This window comes from Thermobia domestica, chromosome 1 (genome assembly GCF_964235325.1).
Source record: "Thermobia domestica chromosome 1, izTheDome1.hap1.1, whole genome shotgun sequence".
In the NCBI taxonomy this organism is placed as follows: Eukaryota; Metazoa; Arthropoda; class Insecta; order Zygentoma; family Lepismatidae; genus Thermobia; species Thermobia domestica.
Genome location: NC_137454.1, coordinates 83883397 through 83897745, shown reverse-complemented (window position 1 = coordinate 83897745; position 14349 = coordinate 83883397). Strand labels below are relative to the sequence as shown.

General features: G+C 36.3%; 1 protein-coding gene across 5 annotated transcripts in view; it reads left to right on the top strand.

The window, feature by feature from the left end:
• The window catches only part of LOC145686719 (uncharacterized), a 327737-nt gene extending 316055 nt beyond the window's left edge, over positions 1-11682 (top strand). For all 5 annotated transcript variants that reach the window (XM_081760336.1, XM_081760319.1, XM_081760328.1 and 2 more), the window contains 2 exons: positions 1582-1882; positions 10109-11682. In XM_081760336.1, coding sequence (XP_081616462.1) covers positions 1582-1882; positions 10109-11663 — 1856 coding nt within the window. In that variant the 3' untranslated portion in view covers positions 11664-11682. The remainder of the gene's footprint in view (positions 1-1581; positions 1883-10108) is intronic.
• The last annotated feature ends 2667 nt before the right edge of the window (positions 11683-14349 follow it).

The following is a 14349-nucleotide window of genomic DNA, read 5'->3' as shown; positions in this document are numbered from 1 at the left end:
GTATATTGGTTGTCAAGTAACTTTTCTACAAATACAGATTCAATCAATTTTCTCCTGTCAGCCAGTCGTTCCTAATTAAAATACGTTATCCAATATTCATACGTGCTAGAATAATAGTCAAGCCCTAACTTAAAACAAAGTATTCTAAGAAAACATTTTTGCACCATCTCGAGTTTGTTTACGAGAGTTTTTGTTATGCTGTTCCAAGTCACTGATGCATATTCTAGTTTCGACCTTACCAGTAATTTATATAAGAGTACATATGTATTTGATTGACAGAAAGCAGGCCATTGATTAAACAGGTAACCGATTATTTTTCTTGCTTCATTACATACATTTTGTATATGATCACCAAAGCGTAGTGACCTGTCAAATGTTACACCTAAATCCTTTATTGTGTCTACTTTCTGTATTACAGTACCTTGTATTTCGTATTGACTTACATAGTATTGCGATTTGTTACTGTAGGTCATGCACTTAGTTTTCAGACAATTGATATTCATACCGTTATCCTTGCACCACATAATGATTCTGTTTAAGTCATCTTGTAGCCTATCGTTGTCCTCAATATTATTTACTACACTAAAAAGCTTAATGTCATCAGCATAAAGTAAAACATTTGAATGATTTAAGACTGTTGGTAAGTCTTAATAATAATAATAATAATAATAATAATAATAATAATAATAATAATAATAATAATAATAATAATAATAATAATAATAATTAATAATAATAATTAATAATTAATAATAATAATAATAATAATAATAATAATAATAATAATAATAATAATAATAATAATAATAATAATAATAATATCTATGAGTGTGCCGCGAGAATTCAAGTTACACCCGTAGTGTGCCGCAAGTTGAAAAAGGTTGGGAAACGCTGGTTTAGAAGAATGTGAGTCATTACAAAATATACTCCAATAATGAATATGATTTGAATATTGTTCCATCATATCCTTCGTAGATCTCTCCAGACCTAGGTTTCCGATCACTTCTTGATCAAATTGGAGTGGGGAAGGTATCAGGGCATACATTTTTGCACATAAGTTTACAAAGCGAGAGAAAATATTTTCGAGACAAAATGAGAAAATATTTCTGAGAATCGACACAAGACGAGAAAGAATTGTTTGAGAATCTAGATGATCCGAGATTTCTGCAAATTTACTAGACGAGATGAGAAAACCTTATTTCTCATATCGTCTCGTGGGCTGTACAAAACACTACACTTCAATTTAGAGAACGATGTGTGACATACATCATTGACCCTTGCATTTTATTTACGCTTTATTTAGCAACCCATGCATTTAATTCTCAGTCAGCCTCGATTAGCAAATAAAACCTATTCCGCCTTATTCAGAGTCCTTATAACGTATGACTTGCGTGATACCAAAGGCCTGACTACTGCAGGAAACATATGTTAGTCGAACTCTTTAGTACGGTACTAATCACGGGTCAGAACGACTCTGCATAAGGCCCATTAGATTTTGAACTAGATTAAAGTTAACCATATTGTTTTAAGATGTAACCAGAAACGAATGATGAAATAATACAAACACTTTGTTTGTTGCAGGTCCACCTCCAACGCCGCTTATTCCTCAGGGCTTTTTAGTTTACACAGAGGGCTGTCGAATTCCAGATTACGATCCATTTGATGCCAGCATACTAAAGTTTGTAAAGAAGGAGAAACCAATAATTTGTTCACCGGCGCCTCCATTGGTGGAATCCAATCTTACCACACTCTGGATTAATACATCTGTTTTGTCTGATTACAATGTAACTGACATTGAAGATCTGGAATGTTGTTACAAGAATTTCTGGAGAATAGAAGCTAATGCGAAGAACTACACCTACGGAGCTGATAATATGTACAAGTACGTGTCTCATTGGTTAGTTTATCTTACGTATTATCTTAGTTATGTAGATATTTTTTTTTGTTTTATTAAACTGTCAAACTATGCTATGCATAAGTATCGAAAGTCCGTGGAACAGCTTCCCGGTGGGAGCTCAGGTGGTTCGGATTCCAAGTTTAGCTGAAGGTCCATGTCTCATATAACCTCGCTCCTAAAATGGACGGTTAACTGAAAATCAAATTAAATCTATGGTACGGCTATGTCCGTCCCTCTGTCTGTCTCTTAAGAGTCTTCATCCCGACGAAATTAAAATACCGCTAATTTTACAGTAATTATGTGATATCTTCAAACACATAAAAGATAATTGAAATATGGAACAAGAGCGCCCTAGACAATATTATTTTGCGTGAGGTATCGTTATCACAAGTCACCTAGTGGCTTTACGTTTTCAGCTGTTTAGAAACGCGAAAATAAATGCCGATTTTCAAAATGGCTCGAAATCGAAAGCAGATAAGTGAGTCGTGATAACGGTATCTCATGTAAAATGATATTGTCTAGGGCACTCTTGTCCCACATTTCGATTATCTTTTATCTATTTGAAGATATCACATAATTAATGTAAAATTAGCGGTATTTTAATTTAGCCGGGATGAAGACTCTTAACAGGTATCAGAACAAAAACGGAAAGAGATATCGAGAAACGGTTTTCTGGAGTCGATTCCATCTCATCGTTTAACCCTCTATTCAAACCGAGGTGTTAGAAATAATTGATTTCCGGTTTCAACGTTGATCGCTGTAGAGCAAAAATGGTAACAGATAGCGACGAGCGGCGTTTTGGAATCGATTTAGTGTCTCAAGAAAAGATATCAAAATCGGAAGTAATATAAATTTACTAATCAGTTTCAGTTTCACTACGGATTTCCTTAGAACAAAAACGGTAAGATATAGCGACACGCGGTTTTTCGGAATTGACTTAGTGTTTCAACAGTAGGTTCCATCTATTCAGTTAACCTTCTATGGAAACCGGAAGTAGTAGAAATTAACCATTTTCGGTTTCAACGTGAAACGTTCATAAAGCCAAAAAACGGTAAGATGTAGCGAGATGCAGTCTTTTATAATCCGCTCAGCGTCACAATAACATGTTTCACGTCCTCTATTATATCGAAATTCAAACCGGAAGTGATGGAAATCAACTATTTTTGGTTTCAACGTTATTTGTCATAGAATATAATCGGCAACAAACAGTGAGAAGTGTTTTTTTTTTTTTTTAAATATATTTTGCGTCTCAATAGCAGCCTCCATTTCTATCCTTATCCTTCTACTTAAACCGGATGTGGTAGAAACTTAATACTTCTGGTTTCAATATTGTTCTCCATAAACCAAAAATGGTAAGGGATAGTAAGAAATTGCTTTTTGACATGGATTCGATATCTCAAGAATGACTTTTGTCTTGGGTTTTATCCCTCTATCCAAAACCAAAAGTCGTGAAAATCGAAGATTTCAGGATTTTAACATTGATTACAATAGTGAATAGCGGAAATAGATAGCAACTAGCATTTTTTTTTCTTTTTGCATATTCAGTTACGTAAGAATATGTGTCATTTCTAAATGTATTCTTCTATTTTACCGGAAGTGATAGATATCAACTACCACTTCTGGGTTCAATATTAATCTCCATAGAGCAAGAACAATAAGATATAACGAGTAATGACTTTTTGATTCAGCTTCCGAGTAACAGGTTCTATCTTTGATCTTATTCCTCTATTTGAGCAGATACAGATGTACTACTTCAAGTATGAGTATTGAATTCTTATAGTTTGGAAGTCGACCGTAGATTCACACTGTTATTAATGTTGTTTTGGTTTATAATCTAGTAAAGAACAAAAGTATACAAATAGGATGGTTTCATTCATAGATGTCTCTTTCATCCATAGATGCGTAACACTTCTTTTAGGCACTTAGACCAATTTGAAACGTGGTTCCAACAGTTGAAACGTAATCTGAATCACTTGAACTCTTACCGGGAATCAAAACTGTGGCAATCTAGCGCAGAATTCATTTGTAGAGTGTTTAAAGTAATCAGTTCCAACTGTCCGATGTGTGTGACGTAGGAGAGCGGTTTTACAATTTGAGAAAGGTAGAGAGAAACGCAATGGGGGAAGAACGGACGAGGTGAAACTAGACTAGAATAAGCAGATGTTGGCAGTGTGCGTGTCCACAAGTAGTATACCTGCAAAACAATCGACTACGTTATTCATATTCTTTTTTGCCTATCAGCACTGTCTGTTATCAACGTCAAGTCACCTGACAGCTCTTTTCCTTCTCCACGTGGTTTCCTGAGGCAGAACTGTGACGTTACAAGCAGACAAAATAGCTGGAAATGATATGTCTAAAGTAAAACCGAAATTCCATGGTTATCCCATTTAGGCTCATGTATGTACGTGTATGTGAGTATTTTTCCAAAAGAAGATTCTAGTTTATTTATTATCTAAAACAAGGTAGAGCTACTAGGCTAGTCGAGATAAATAGGGTGGCCGATCCCTTTTACTCTGAAGGTTATTTACCATTATCATAAGTAATGTGTCACTATTGACAGAGCAGTTGCCACAATTTGCCATACAGTAATGTTCTGAGTGTTAACTGCTTGGTCTTCACGTGATAGTTTTCCTTTTCTCTTCCTCCGATCTTTACCTTTCTATCATTACTTTGAACACAATTTCATCCAACAATGACCTAACCAATTTTCTTTTTCTTAATTGTCTCCAATAGATATAGTTCTTTCCCCCTAGCTATATCACAGCATTTCATTATCACTAATTGGTTCTTTATCATTGCTTTTACGTAAGACCCATGGATTTGCCTCGTAAAATACAAAATGAGTCTTGTTCTTAGCTCATTATGCAAAGAACGACAATATACCGTAAATGTGGTATATGGAACGACGAATAGCGTTTTAGATAAAATATCCAGTACTTGTAAATCAGAAACGGTTGAAGATAAATGAAACAGAAAATAAGAGTAAAATGTCATATGGCGAATCAAATGGGATGATCTGTTGGCTCATAAGGTCCCCTATCACGGAAATCCGAGGAGATTACTAAAAAATGTTCAGTACCAAGATAGCATTATTTATTTACGTCGTTGAAAATATTATAAGGTATACGACCTTTGTAGGAAAAAACAAATCGTGTCCAGCACCGATTACGAAATAGCTACCATTTAGTTGTGAGTTTCTGTTCATTCAGATAAAATACCCAATGCATTCAAATTACTCACGACTGGAGATAAAAGAATGAAAGAAGAAATGACAGGGAAGAAAACGCAATATGGCGCATGAAGTGGAATGTTCTGTTTGGCCCACAAGGCCTCTTATCATGGGGTTTCGGGGTCACTTAAAAATTTTTCAATAGCATAGTAAGTGTTTTTAAATATCATTGAAAGGATCATGGGAAAACAATCCATTTTTGTATGAAAAAATTTTCTTGTAGGGCACATTTACATTGTTACCATCATTTCTTGTACAGCCACATAAAACTGTTTAACTGTGGTCATTACTACCCTGCATGGAAAACTTTCCTTACGAAAGTTGTCCGCTTCCCTGTGATCCTTGCAATGATATATAAAAGAACACACCTTGGTATTGAAATTTTTGAGTGACAGTGGGGACCCCATAATAAGGGCGGGGTGAAAAGTTCTCGGCCTGACCCAGATATGGCACTCCAATCATCAAAACTTTATTGTTCTTGCCTGGGGGCGCTTCTCAGTTGTTCGTATAACAAGTGTCAACTTGTTCTCTCAAGTAGTTTGTGTGCAGGCATTGTTGCAGTTAAACGTATTGCGTGTTAGTTGTGAAAATAGATAAACTTGAATATCGTGCGGTAATCAAATTTTTTTGTTTTGGATGGATTAACTCCCACGTACAGTGGCGTATTTACGATTTTGTTTCGGGAGGGACTTTGCTAACTTTCGGCGGGGGGGCTTTGTCTGGAAATGTGAAAATTCTGCAAGTTATTTCATTTACTTTACTATACTAAGTAAGATTTCGGGGGGGCTTAAGCCCGGAAGCCACCCCCCTAAATACGCCACTGCCCACGGAAATTCATCCGAAATTGACAAAAGTTTACGGGGCCTCTGATCCTTTCATGTAAACCGTTAAAAAGTGGGCAGCTGAATTTAAACGTGGTCGCACATCCCTCGAAGATGACCCACGTGAAGGAAGGCCGAAAACCGCAACCACACCGGAAACAATCGAAAAAGTGCATGATATCGTGTTGGACGACAGGCGAGTGAAGGTGAGTGAGATAGCTGAGAGTGTGGGGATATCGGAGGAACGGGTGCGAAACATCTTGCACAAAGAACTAGCGATGCGTAAGCTCTGAACAAGATGGGTGCCGCATTTGCTGACTGCCGACCAAAAGCAAACGCGAAAACGATTTCGGGTACGATTTGCTCGGCCATCCCCTATATTCTCCTGATTTGGCACCATCGGACTTTTATCTGTTCCCAAACTTGAAGAAATTTCTTTCTGGGAAGCTCTTCAAGTCGAATGAAGAAGTTGAAAGGGTCGTGAATGACTATTTTCACAACCTTCCAGACTCTCACTTCCGGGAAGGAACACTGATGTTGGGTAAACGCTGGACCAAGTGTATTGAAGTTAAGGGAAATTATGTAAAAAAAAAAATCATTTTTGAACTAAAATTCGCAGTCTTTCATTGACAGGCCGAAAACTTTTCACCCCGCCCTCGTAGAGACCGTGTAAGGCAAACTGATTACTCGATTCGTTGTACAATATGATATTTTCTTATTTCACTTTTCGTTTCAACCTTTTGTCTTCAACCATTTCTGATTTATAAGCCCTGAATGTTTTATCTAAAACACCATGTATATGTTTTCTCCATTTTAAATGCTTGCTTCACAGGTCAATTCTTCCTGTCACTTCACATTCATAGCCTACGTCATGTCTTCATTAATAATACTACTACCAAGAAAAAATGAAATGAAATCTTTCAGTTCAAAGTCCGATGATTATGTCCTTTAGGCTAAGGAAGACGGGTAATTAAGGCAAGTGAGTGGTAATGGAAGAATTGGTGAAATGAGGATGTGGAAGGAAACGAGAGTGCCCCGAGAAAACCCACGAACACAATGTTGTCCACTACAAACTTATTTGACATGGGATCGAACCAGGGACTCCATGCACAGAGGTAGATGATCTGCCATTGACTCACTGTTCCCCTCATTACTACCTTTACCTTGAAATCGAACTTTAGATACCTGTCCTCGTGCTTTCTTCCTACTTATAATTAAAGACGTTGACTATTTAGCCATCTTTCTGTTTTAGCCCATTGATTTATATGGGGAAATATTTTTCTGTTCTTTGAAATGAACAAGAAAGAATTTTTATGTTTGATTTTACTGATTTCTTCAAATATATGTAAATGTCCCCTTCTTTGTGAAAATTAAATTATGTGATGTATAATTTTAGTGCTTATAAATCAAACTTAATTCTAATTTTAAAAGGAAAATACATCATTTTCTGCGTGAGGATATCCTGTAATGTTATACAGCCTTACTAATAATGGTTGTAGAAAGACAAGGGACACAATGAGAATTCCTTAGACAAGTTCTGTATAAAAGGTAGAGACCATTTTTTTCTGACGCGATAGTACATCGCTGCACGCTCGGTTCAGGTAAGTTCGATGGAGTAGGAAGTAAGCTTCAAAACATCCTAGCGTCAGTCGCTTACGATTTTCCGTGCGGTTCGCATCGTGATTTAAGTGAAATCCTGTCTATAGGGTCGGTCCAAGCTTAAAAATGTAATGTATCGAACAGTGTTACGCCATTAAATTATGTGTGAGACTTGGAAAATCGACTATGGAGACGTTGACTATTATCTACAAAGTGTTCAGCAGTAAAGCCTATCAAAAGCTGCTGTTTTGTGCTGGCACAAGCGCTTCAAAGACGGTCAAGACAGTGTGGAAGACAAACCCTGCTCAGAACGCCCGTCACGAGTAGATCTGAGGACAATGTGTAACGTGTGCGTGTCGTGTTGAACTCTGACTGGTGGTTAAGTGCAGAATCATCGCAGATCTCGTAGGAATTGATAATGTGACTTTGCACACCATCATTACCGAAGATTTGCTGATGCCGAAAATCTGTCCAGCTCGTTCCAAAGGTTTTGACGGACAACAAGCCAAAACCGTACGCTTGTTTGCGAAGAACTTTAGCAGCGCGTTCAAACAGACCTTGAGTTTTTGAACAATGTGATAACCGGCGACGAAACGTGGTTATTTGAACACGATCCAGAGACAAAACACCAAAATGTCGAATGACACACAGCAGCATTCCCTCGCCAGAAAAGGCTCGAATGAGCAGGTCGAAGGTCGATTTTATCACATGTATCATGCTAGAATAGATTTCTTTCTATAATATTTGTAATTATAAAGTTAGCTACGTTTCTGTCTATGTCACAGGATATGGAAACTTTGTCAGTGTATGTGCATGTTCAATATTACATGTAGGAAATGTGACACAAAAAATCCTGTGGTGTCGGTGGTATCGGCTTCAAAGTAGTCCCCTTTTGCTTCAACATAGACCTACTTCATTCGCCGCTGCCATTGTTTATAACTTCCCTGAAAGTCATCTTGTGTAAGGGTCTTTAGTACATTTTTTTAGAAACCTTATTAACGGAGGAAAAACATGTTTCCTTTAGTTGAGATTTGATTTTCTGAAAAAAAAAAAAGGTCACAAAGTGCCAAATCATGCGAGTGTAATGAGTTCTAACACTGCAATGTTTTTTCTGCTCAAAAGTTGCTGCACGAATAATGCCTTATGCGCGGGTGCATTATCCTTAATGAAGATTCATCTACTTTTCCCCACAACTTAGACCTTTTTTTTCAAACGTTTTCACGAAGTTTCTATAACACCTAAACGTAGTAATGTTGATTTACAGTTTGTCGATTAGGAACCCAATCAATCATTTCTCCCCACAAATGTCAGAGAACACTAGTAACATTACCTTAAGTTTGGACTTCGACAGTCGAGCCTTTTTGGACCGGGGGGAGGGGAGCCGGACCACTTCCACTGCATCGATTGTCGCTTTGTTTCCTGGTCATATGTGAAAATCCATGTTTCATCTACAATTACTATGAAACATCCAACAAATTCATTCGTCATTCATCCTTTCCAAGATACCCATACACAATAACTTTCGGTGCTGTTTTTCATCATGTGACAACGCTTTGGGCTCCACCTTCGCATAACTTTTTCTCATTTGCAATTCTTCCGTTAAGATGAGTCTAACAGATTCCCTACTCAAATTCACAGCCTCAGCAATTGTTCTAACACTCAATCTGCGGTTATTTCTCACAACACGACGAACATTTTTGATATTTGTTTCAGTCACAGCAGAATGCAAGCGACGTGGTCATTCTTATCATCACAACCCTTCCTAGCTTCCAAAAACCTTTCGTACCAATCGTAAACTTATGTTCTTGACATGAACACTTTACCATAAGATTCCCTCAACATTTACAGTAGCAGATTTTCGAAGATTCAAGTGAAACTTGATGTTCACTCTTTTTTCAACTTTCAAGCTTGTCATTTTCCGGCAATATACTGCCATACATGTTCACACAGTGACACTTATCTCGCAACTGCATGAGCCGGGTAAGTCTAGGGAGAGCAGGTATGGTAGTTTATCCCTACAAAAGCAATACGCATCAAGTTAATTATTTTTAGTAATACACCCACAACCCATTTTTTTTTAAATATTACACCTCATATACAATATCTAAGTGCAAAAGACAAACCTTGGAACTTACCAGTATTAAATTTGTATATATATATATATATATATATATATATATATATATATATATATATGAGAATCTTTGGGGGGTCAAATACTGGATTACTTTTTAAGATAGCTCCTTTAAATATTTTTTCAGGTGGTTTTACAAGGAGTAAGACCAAAATTTCGCGCATGAAAAAGCTCAACCCAAAATCTTGCGAGTCAAAATCTCGCGTATCCAAATCCAAGCAGATCGAAAACTCACCTAACGAAATTTGACATATATGTATGAAATAATTCCGCACTATAGATTCTTCAAATTATTCTGAGATCATATCACTAGTTTTAAGCCATATATAGGAATTATAGGACAACTCTTGTGTATTGTGTTTGAACTATTTCCTTTCGAACTAAATTTAAATCATGTCTTTATGAAAAATCATTTTGTTTCGTTTCAGATATAACGACACATGCATTCCCTTCCGAGAACCAGTGCAAGTAGACAAGGAGTTCATAAAAGTGGTCTGTGTAGTAAATGACACTCAGGTCTACATGGATTTTCATGCCTTCGTCCCTTTGAAACCGGATGTAGAACGTAGATGTGAAACAGTGATCAGTAACTCAGTGGAACAGTTTAGGACAGAAGAAGACAAAGTTAGTGTTTTAATAATTGGTGTTGATGCAGTGTCAAGACTCAATTTCCACCGACAAATGCCCAAAACGTTATCCTTTCTTACCAAAAAACTAAAAGCTATCGAGATGCTAGGCTATAACAAAGTAGGAGATAATACATTCCCTAACGTCGTTCCACTCATGTCCGGAATGACCGAAGCAGAATTGCAAGCAGCATGTTGGCCCAGTTCAAAGACAAAATTAGATGGCTGTCCATGGTTGTGGAAAAACTATAGTGATGAAGGATATCGGACAGTTTATGGAGAAGATTCCCCGTGGATGGGCATTTTTAATTATGTGAAAGTGGGTTTTCTCAAGCAACCGACCGATTACTATACTCGACCATATATGAAAAACGCAGAAGACGAAGCAGGACATACAAAATTGATGAATGCAAAATTGTGTGTGGGCCCAAGAAAAACTATGGAACTTGTGGTGAACTATATAAGAAAAATGGCTATTTCGTTTGTTTCAAAATTATATTTTGGGTTTTTCTGGATTACCAGTTTGACTCACGACTACCTCAACTTCCCTCAGCTTGGGGATGATGATTATGTGTTCCTTTTAAGTGATCTGTTACATTCCGGTGCTTTCAATAGAACGATTTTGATATTTATGAGTGATCATGGGATTAGGTGGGGTGGGATTAGGGAAACTTATCAAGGAAACTTAGAAGAACGTCTTCCTTTCTTGTTTTTTGCCTTCCCTGATTGGTTCATTCGTTCGTATAGCAGTGCTGTGTCCAATGTGCGTAGAAATACTCATAAACTAACTACACCTTTTGATCTTCACGAAACATTGAAAGACATCTTACATCTTAGTAACATTGAAAAGAGATCATTGAGTGCTCGCGCCAAAGACTTAGTGGATTCCGTTGACAATCTTCCACGAGGGATTAGTTTATTCTTGCCAATTCCAAACCAAAGAACTTGTAACGAATCTGGTATAGATTCGCACTGGTGTACGTGCCAAATGACCCAAAAACTTCCATTAGACGATAAAGAAGTGACTCGTGCTTCGGATTTCCTTGTGAATCACATAAATCATTTACTAAAACCTTACAGACAGTGTGCTCCGCTGAAATTGAAAGCTATCAAAGACGCTCGTATTCGAATTCCATTGGAAACACTGCATAAAGCATCCAAAGACCATATAACAGATTATTCTCTAGTCATAGAAGTAAGTCCTAGTGATGGACTTTTTGAAGGAACCGTTAGGTTCAAACCGAATGAACAATCGTATCAAATTGCGGGTATTATAAGCCGAATTAATCGTTACGGCGACCAAAGTAAATGTGTAGCAGATTATCATATGAAACTTTATTGTTATTGTACAGAATAATAAGTTATTTATATAAAAATCTTGCTTTTTTTCAATGCTTAATGTATTAACACTCCTCAAATAGTTTTCTGAATATGTCTTAAGAAAAAAGGTGATAATTTTACGTAACGACGAAGTAGCTGATGGCAAGGCAGGATATGCAATTTCTGTTCCTCTATGATTAATCTTAATTACAGTGAATATTGGTATACTTACTTCCCTATGGAGAAACACACATAAATACATTAAATTATTTAAATTTGAAAACACGAATAAATTCAGAATCAAAATTGAGGGTTTCAACTTAGAGTTGATCGAATTTCGTAATTTATCATCAACTTCTTGCGAGAAAACAATCCAGAATAAATTAGTAACATATTTACTTGTAATATTGACTTTCATCATACGCTATATGATTACATTTTTTAAAAGTATTTTGGGTCTTGCTAAACTATCTACAGTACTGTATTAGGCTACCTAATGTATTATTCAGACTTGGAGCCTACACAAACTCATTAAATGATTATTATAACACAATTAAACATAATCTAACTTAATTTTACACCAGTCGTTAAAACGAATGCCAAAAGTAAAATCTTACCTATTACTCTAATCTATTCTCTTTGGGTCCGAAGAGCTGGGCTCGATTCCCTGTGTGTTCGGATTTCACGTTAAGCTGTAGATTCATGTCTCATACAGCTTCGTTGCCGAAAGGGACGCTAAACTCTAGTCAAATTAATCTAATCTATCATATTCTAATTTCCTTACTGGTACTTATGTAACCCTATGGATACTACGTATGAAAATAGACAGTAATTAAAAGCAAAACAATTAACAAGAAACAAAAATATAAATTTAGTAAGACAAAACAACTCCTTTTACTTCATTTATTAGGTAAATAGAAACTTCCATCGAAGGTTGTAAATTATATATAGTTACAATAGTTATAATCTAATTGTGTCTAAAACACATAATTCACTACTATAGCAGGGGCTGACTTACATTCCGCTTGGAAATGTTTACCGCACCTGTTCTTTGATGAATTGTATCATTATTGGGGCCTGGATGATAGAATGACATAATTTCATGCTTGCAAGCAGTACAAAACGAAAGTAGCGGCCACGCATACGAAATTACCAAACCTAAACATTTGTTTTGGTACTATGTATATGATTGAGGTGTATACCTCTGGAGGTTTGGAGAGTTCGTTTTGTTTCCCTTTACGGGTAAAAAATCATATGCTACCATGACAACTGTTTAATTTGGGCAACTTATACTTGTAGCTGTCATCTTGAAATATGGACATAATCTTGGTTTTGTACGACTCGCAAACATGAAATCATCTCATTCTATCATCAGTACATCCAACTTAAGGCAAATCAGTGGAGAACAATTCCAGTAAATATGAGCCGTTTCACAAGCGAAATATGAGCCAGTTCCCCGTCTATACCGTTCTCAATACAGTCATCAATAATTACTTATAGGTTGAGCCCTATCAATAACTGCAAAACTTATTCAGTAAGTAAACAGAAATACAGATCTATGTTTTAGAAGAATATTTCAAGCAGCAATATAACTACATACATTTCTACTTTTCAACGTAATCCCTCCTAGTTCAATGCACCTACGCCAGCGCTTGACAAGGTAAGTAACTCCAGGAAAAAAAACTTTTGGGTGCATGTCTTAAGTACCCATGCACCGCTGACTGGATTAATAGTCATTCTGGTATCTCTATCCACTTAGTGCATCTTAAAGTGGTCCAAAGGACGGAAATCAGAAGATGCGAGATAGAATATAGAGAGTAAGATCAGTATCCAAGTATTACGCCCTTAATAATAGACAATATGACGATTAAAATGTGTGGTCTGATACTGTCACGAGTAAAAAGTATACAATTGGACATCAAACAATTGTGGAAATACCATCTTGAAAATGAAAGATGGAAATTGATATTTCATAATTTTAATGTTGTTAATCGAAATTTTTATTTCTTTCACGTGGATTTGTTTTTTTTTATCCACTTGTCAAATCGTCCAGGTAACCAGGAAAGAATAGCATTATGTCTACAAATATGAACTGTGTTGTTTGTTTCTATCATATAACTTCTATATCATAATATACCGTCCACGCATCAAATTGTAATAACTATAAGAACTTCCTAGTTACATAATACTGATGAGAGTACGTATTTCTCTCAAACTGACAATTTTCTGCACACTTAGAAATATTGAATTTGAAACACCATAGTAGCACTCTTTCACTTTCCCGTAACATCTCTTCCTTGGTATATAAATTAAGAACTTCCTAGTCTCAGTTATTCGGTTAATAGTAGTCACCCATCCCTAGTAAATCATCATCATAAACTTGTCAGAGCAAAGCTGCAACTCTGAACCTAACCTTTCCTGTAAGAGGTAACGTTCTCAATTATCATCTAACCTGAATGTATTGTAAATTTTACTAGATACAGATAAGTAGTTAATCACGTTAATTTTGCGTCTAATCTCATTCATCGCTATACGAGGACGAATTTTCCAGGTTCATAAGAGGGAAGTCATCTACATCATCAGTAGCAGGTTTGAGGAGAGAAATATGTTCGTTGCATACGCATTTATTTATTTATTTATTTAGAAACATAATTCCAGATACAGCTGAACGCCATGCGCCAGTTTACGCTGGAATATCTAACAAATCTAAAGGATGATAACAA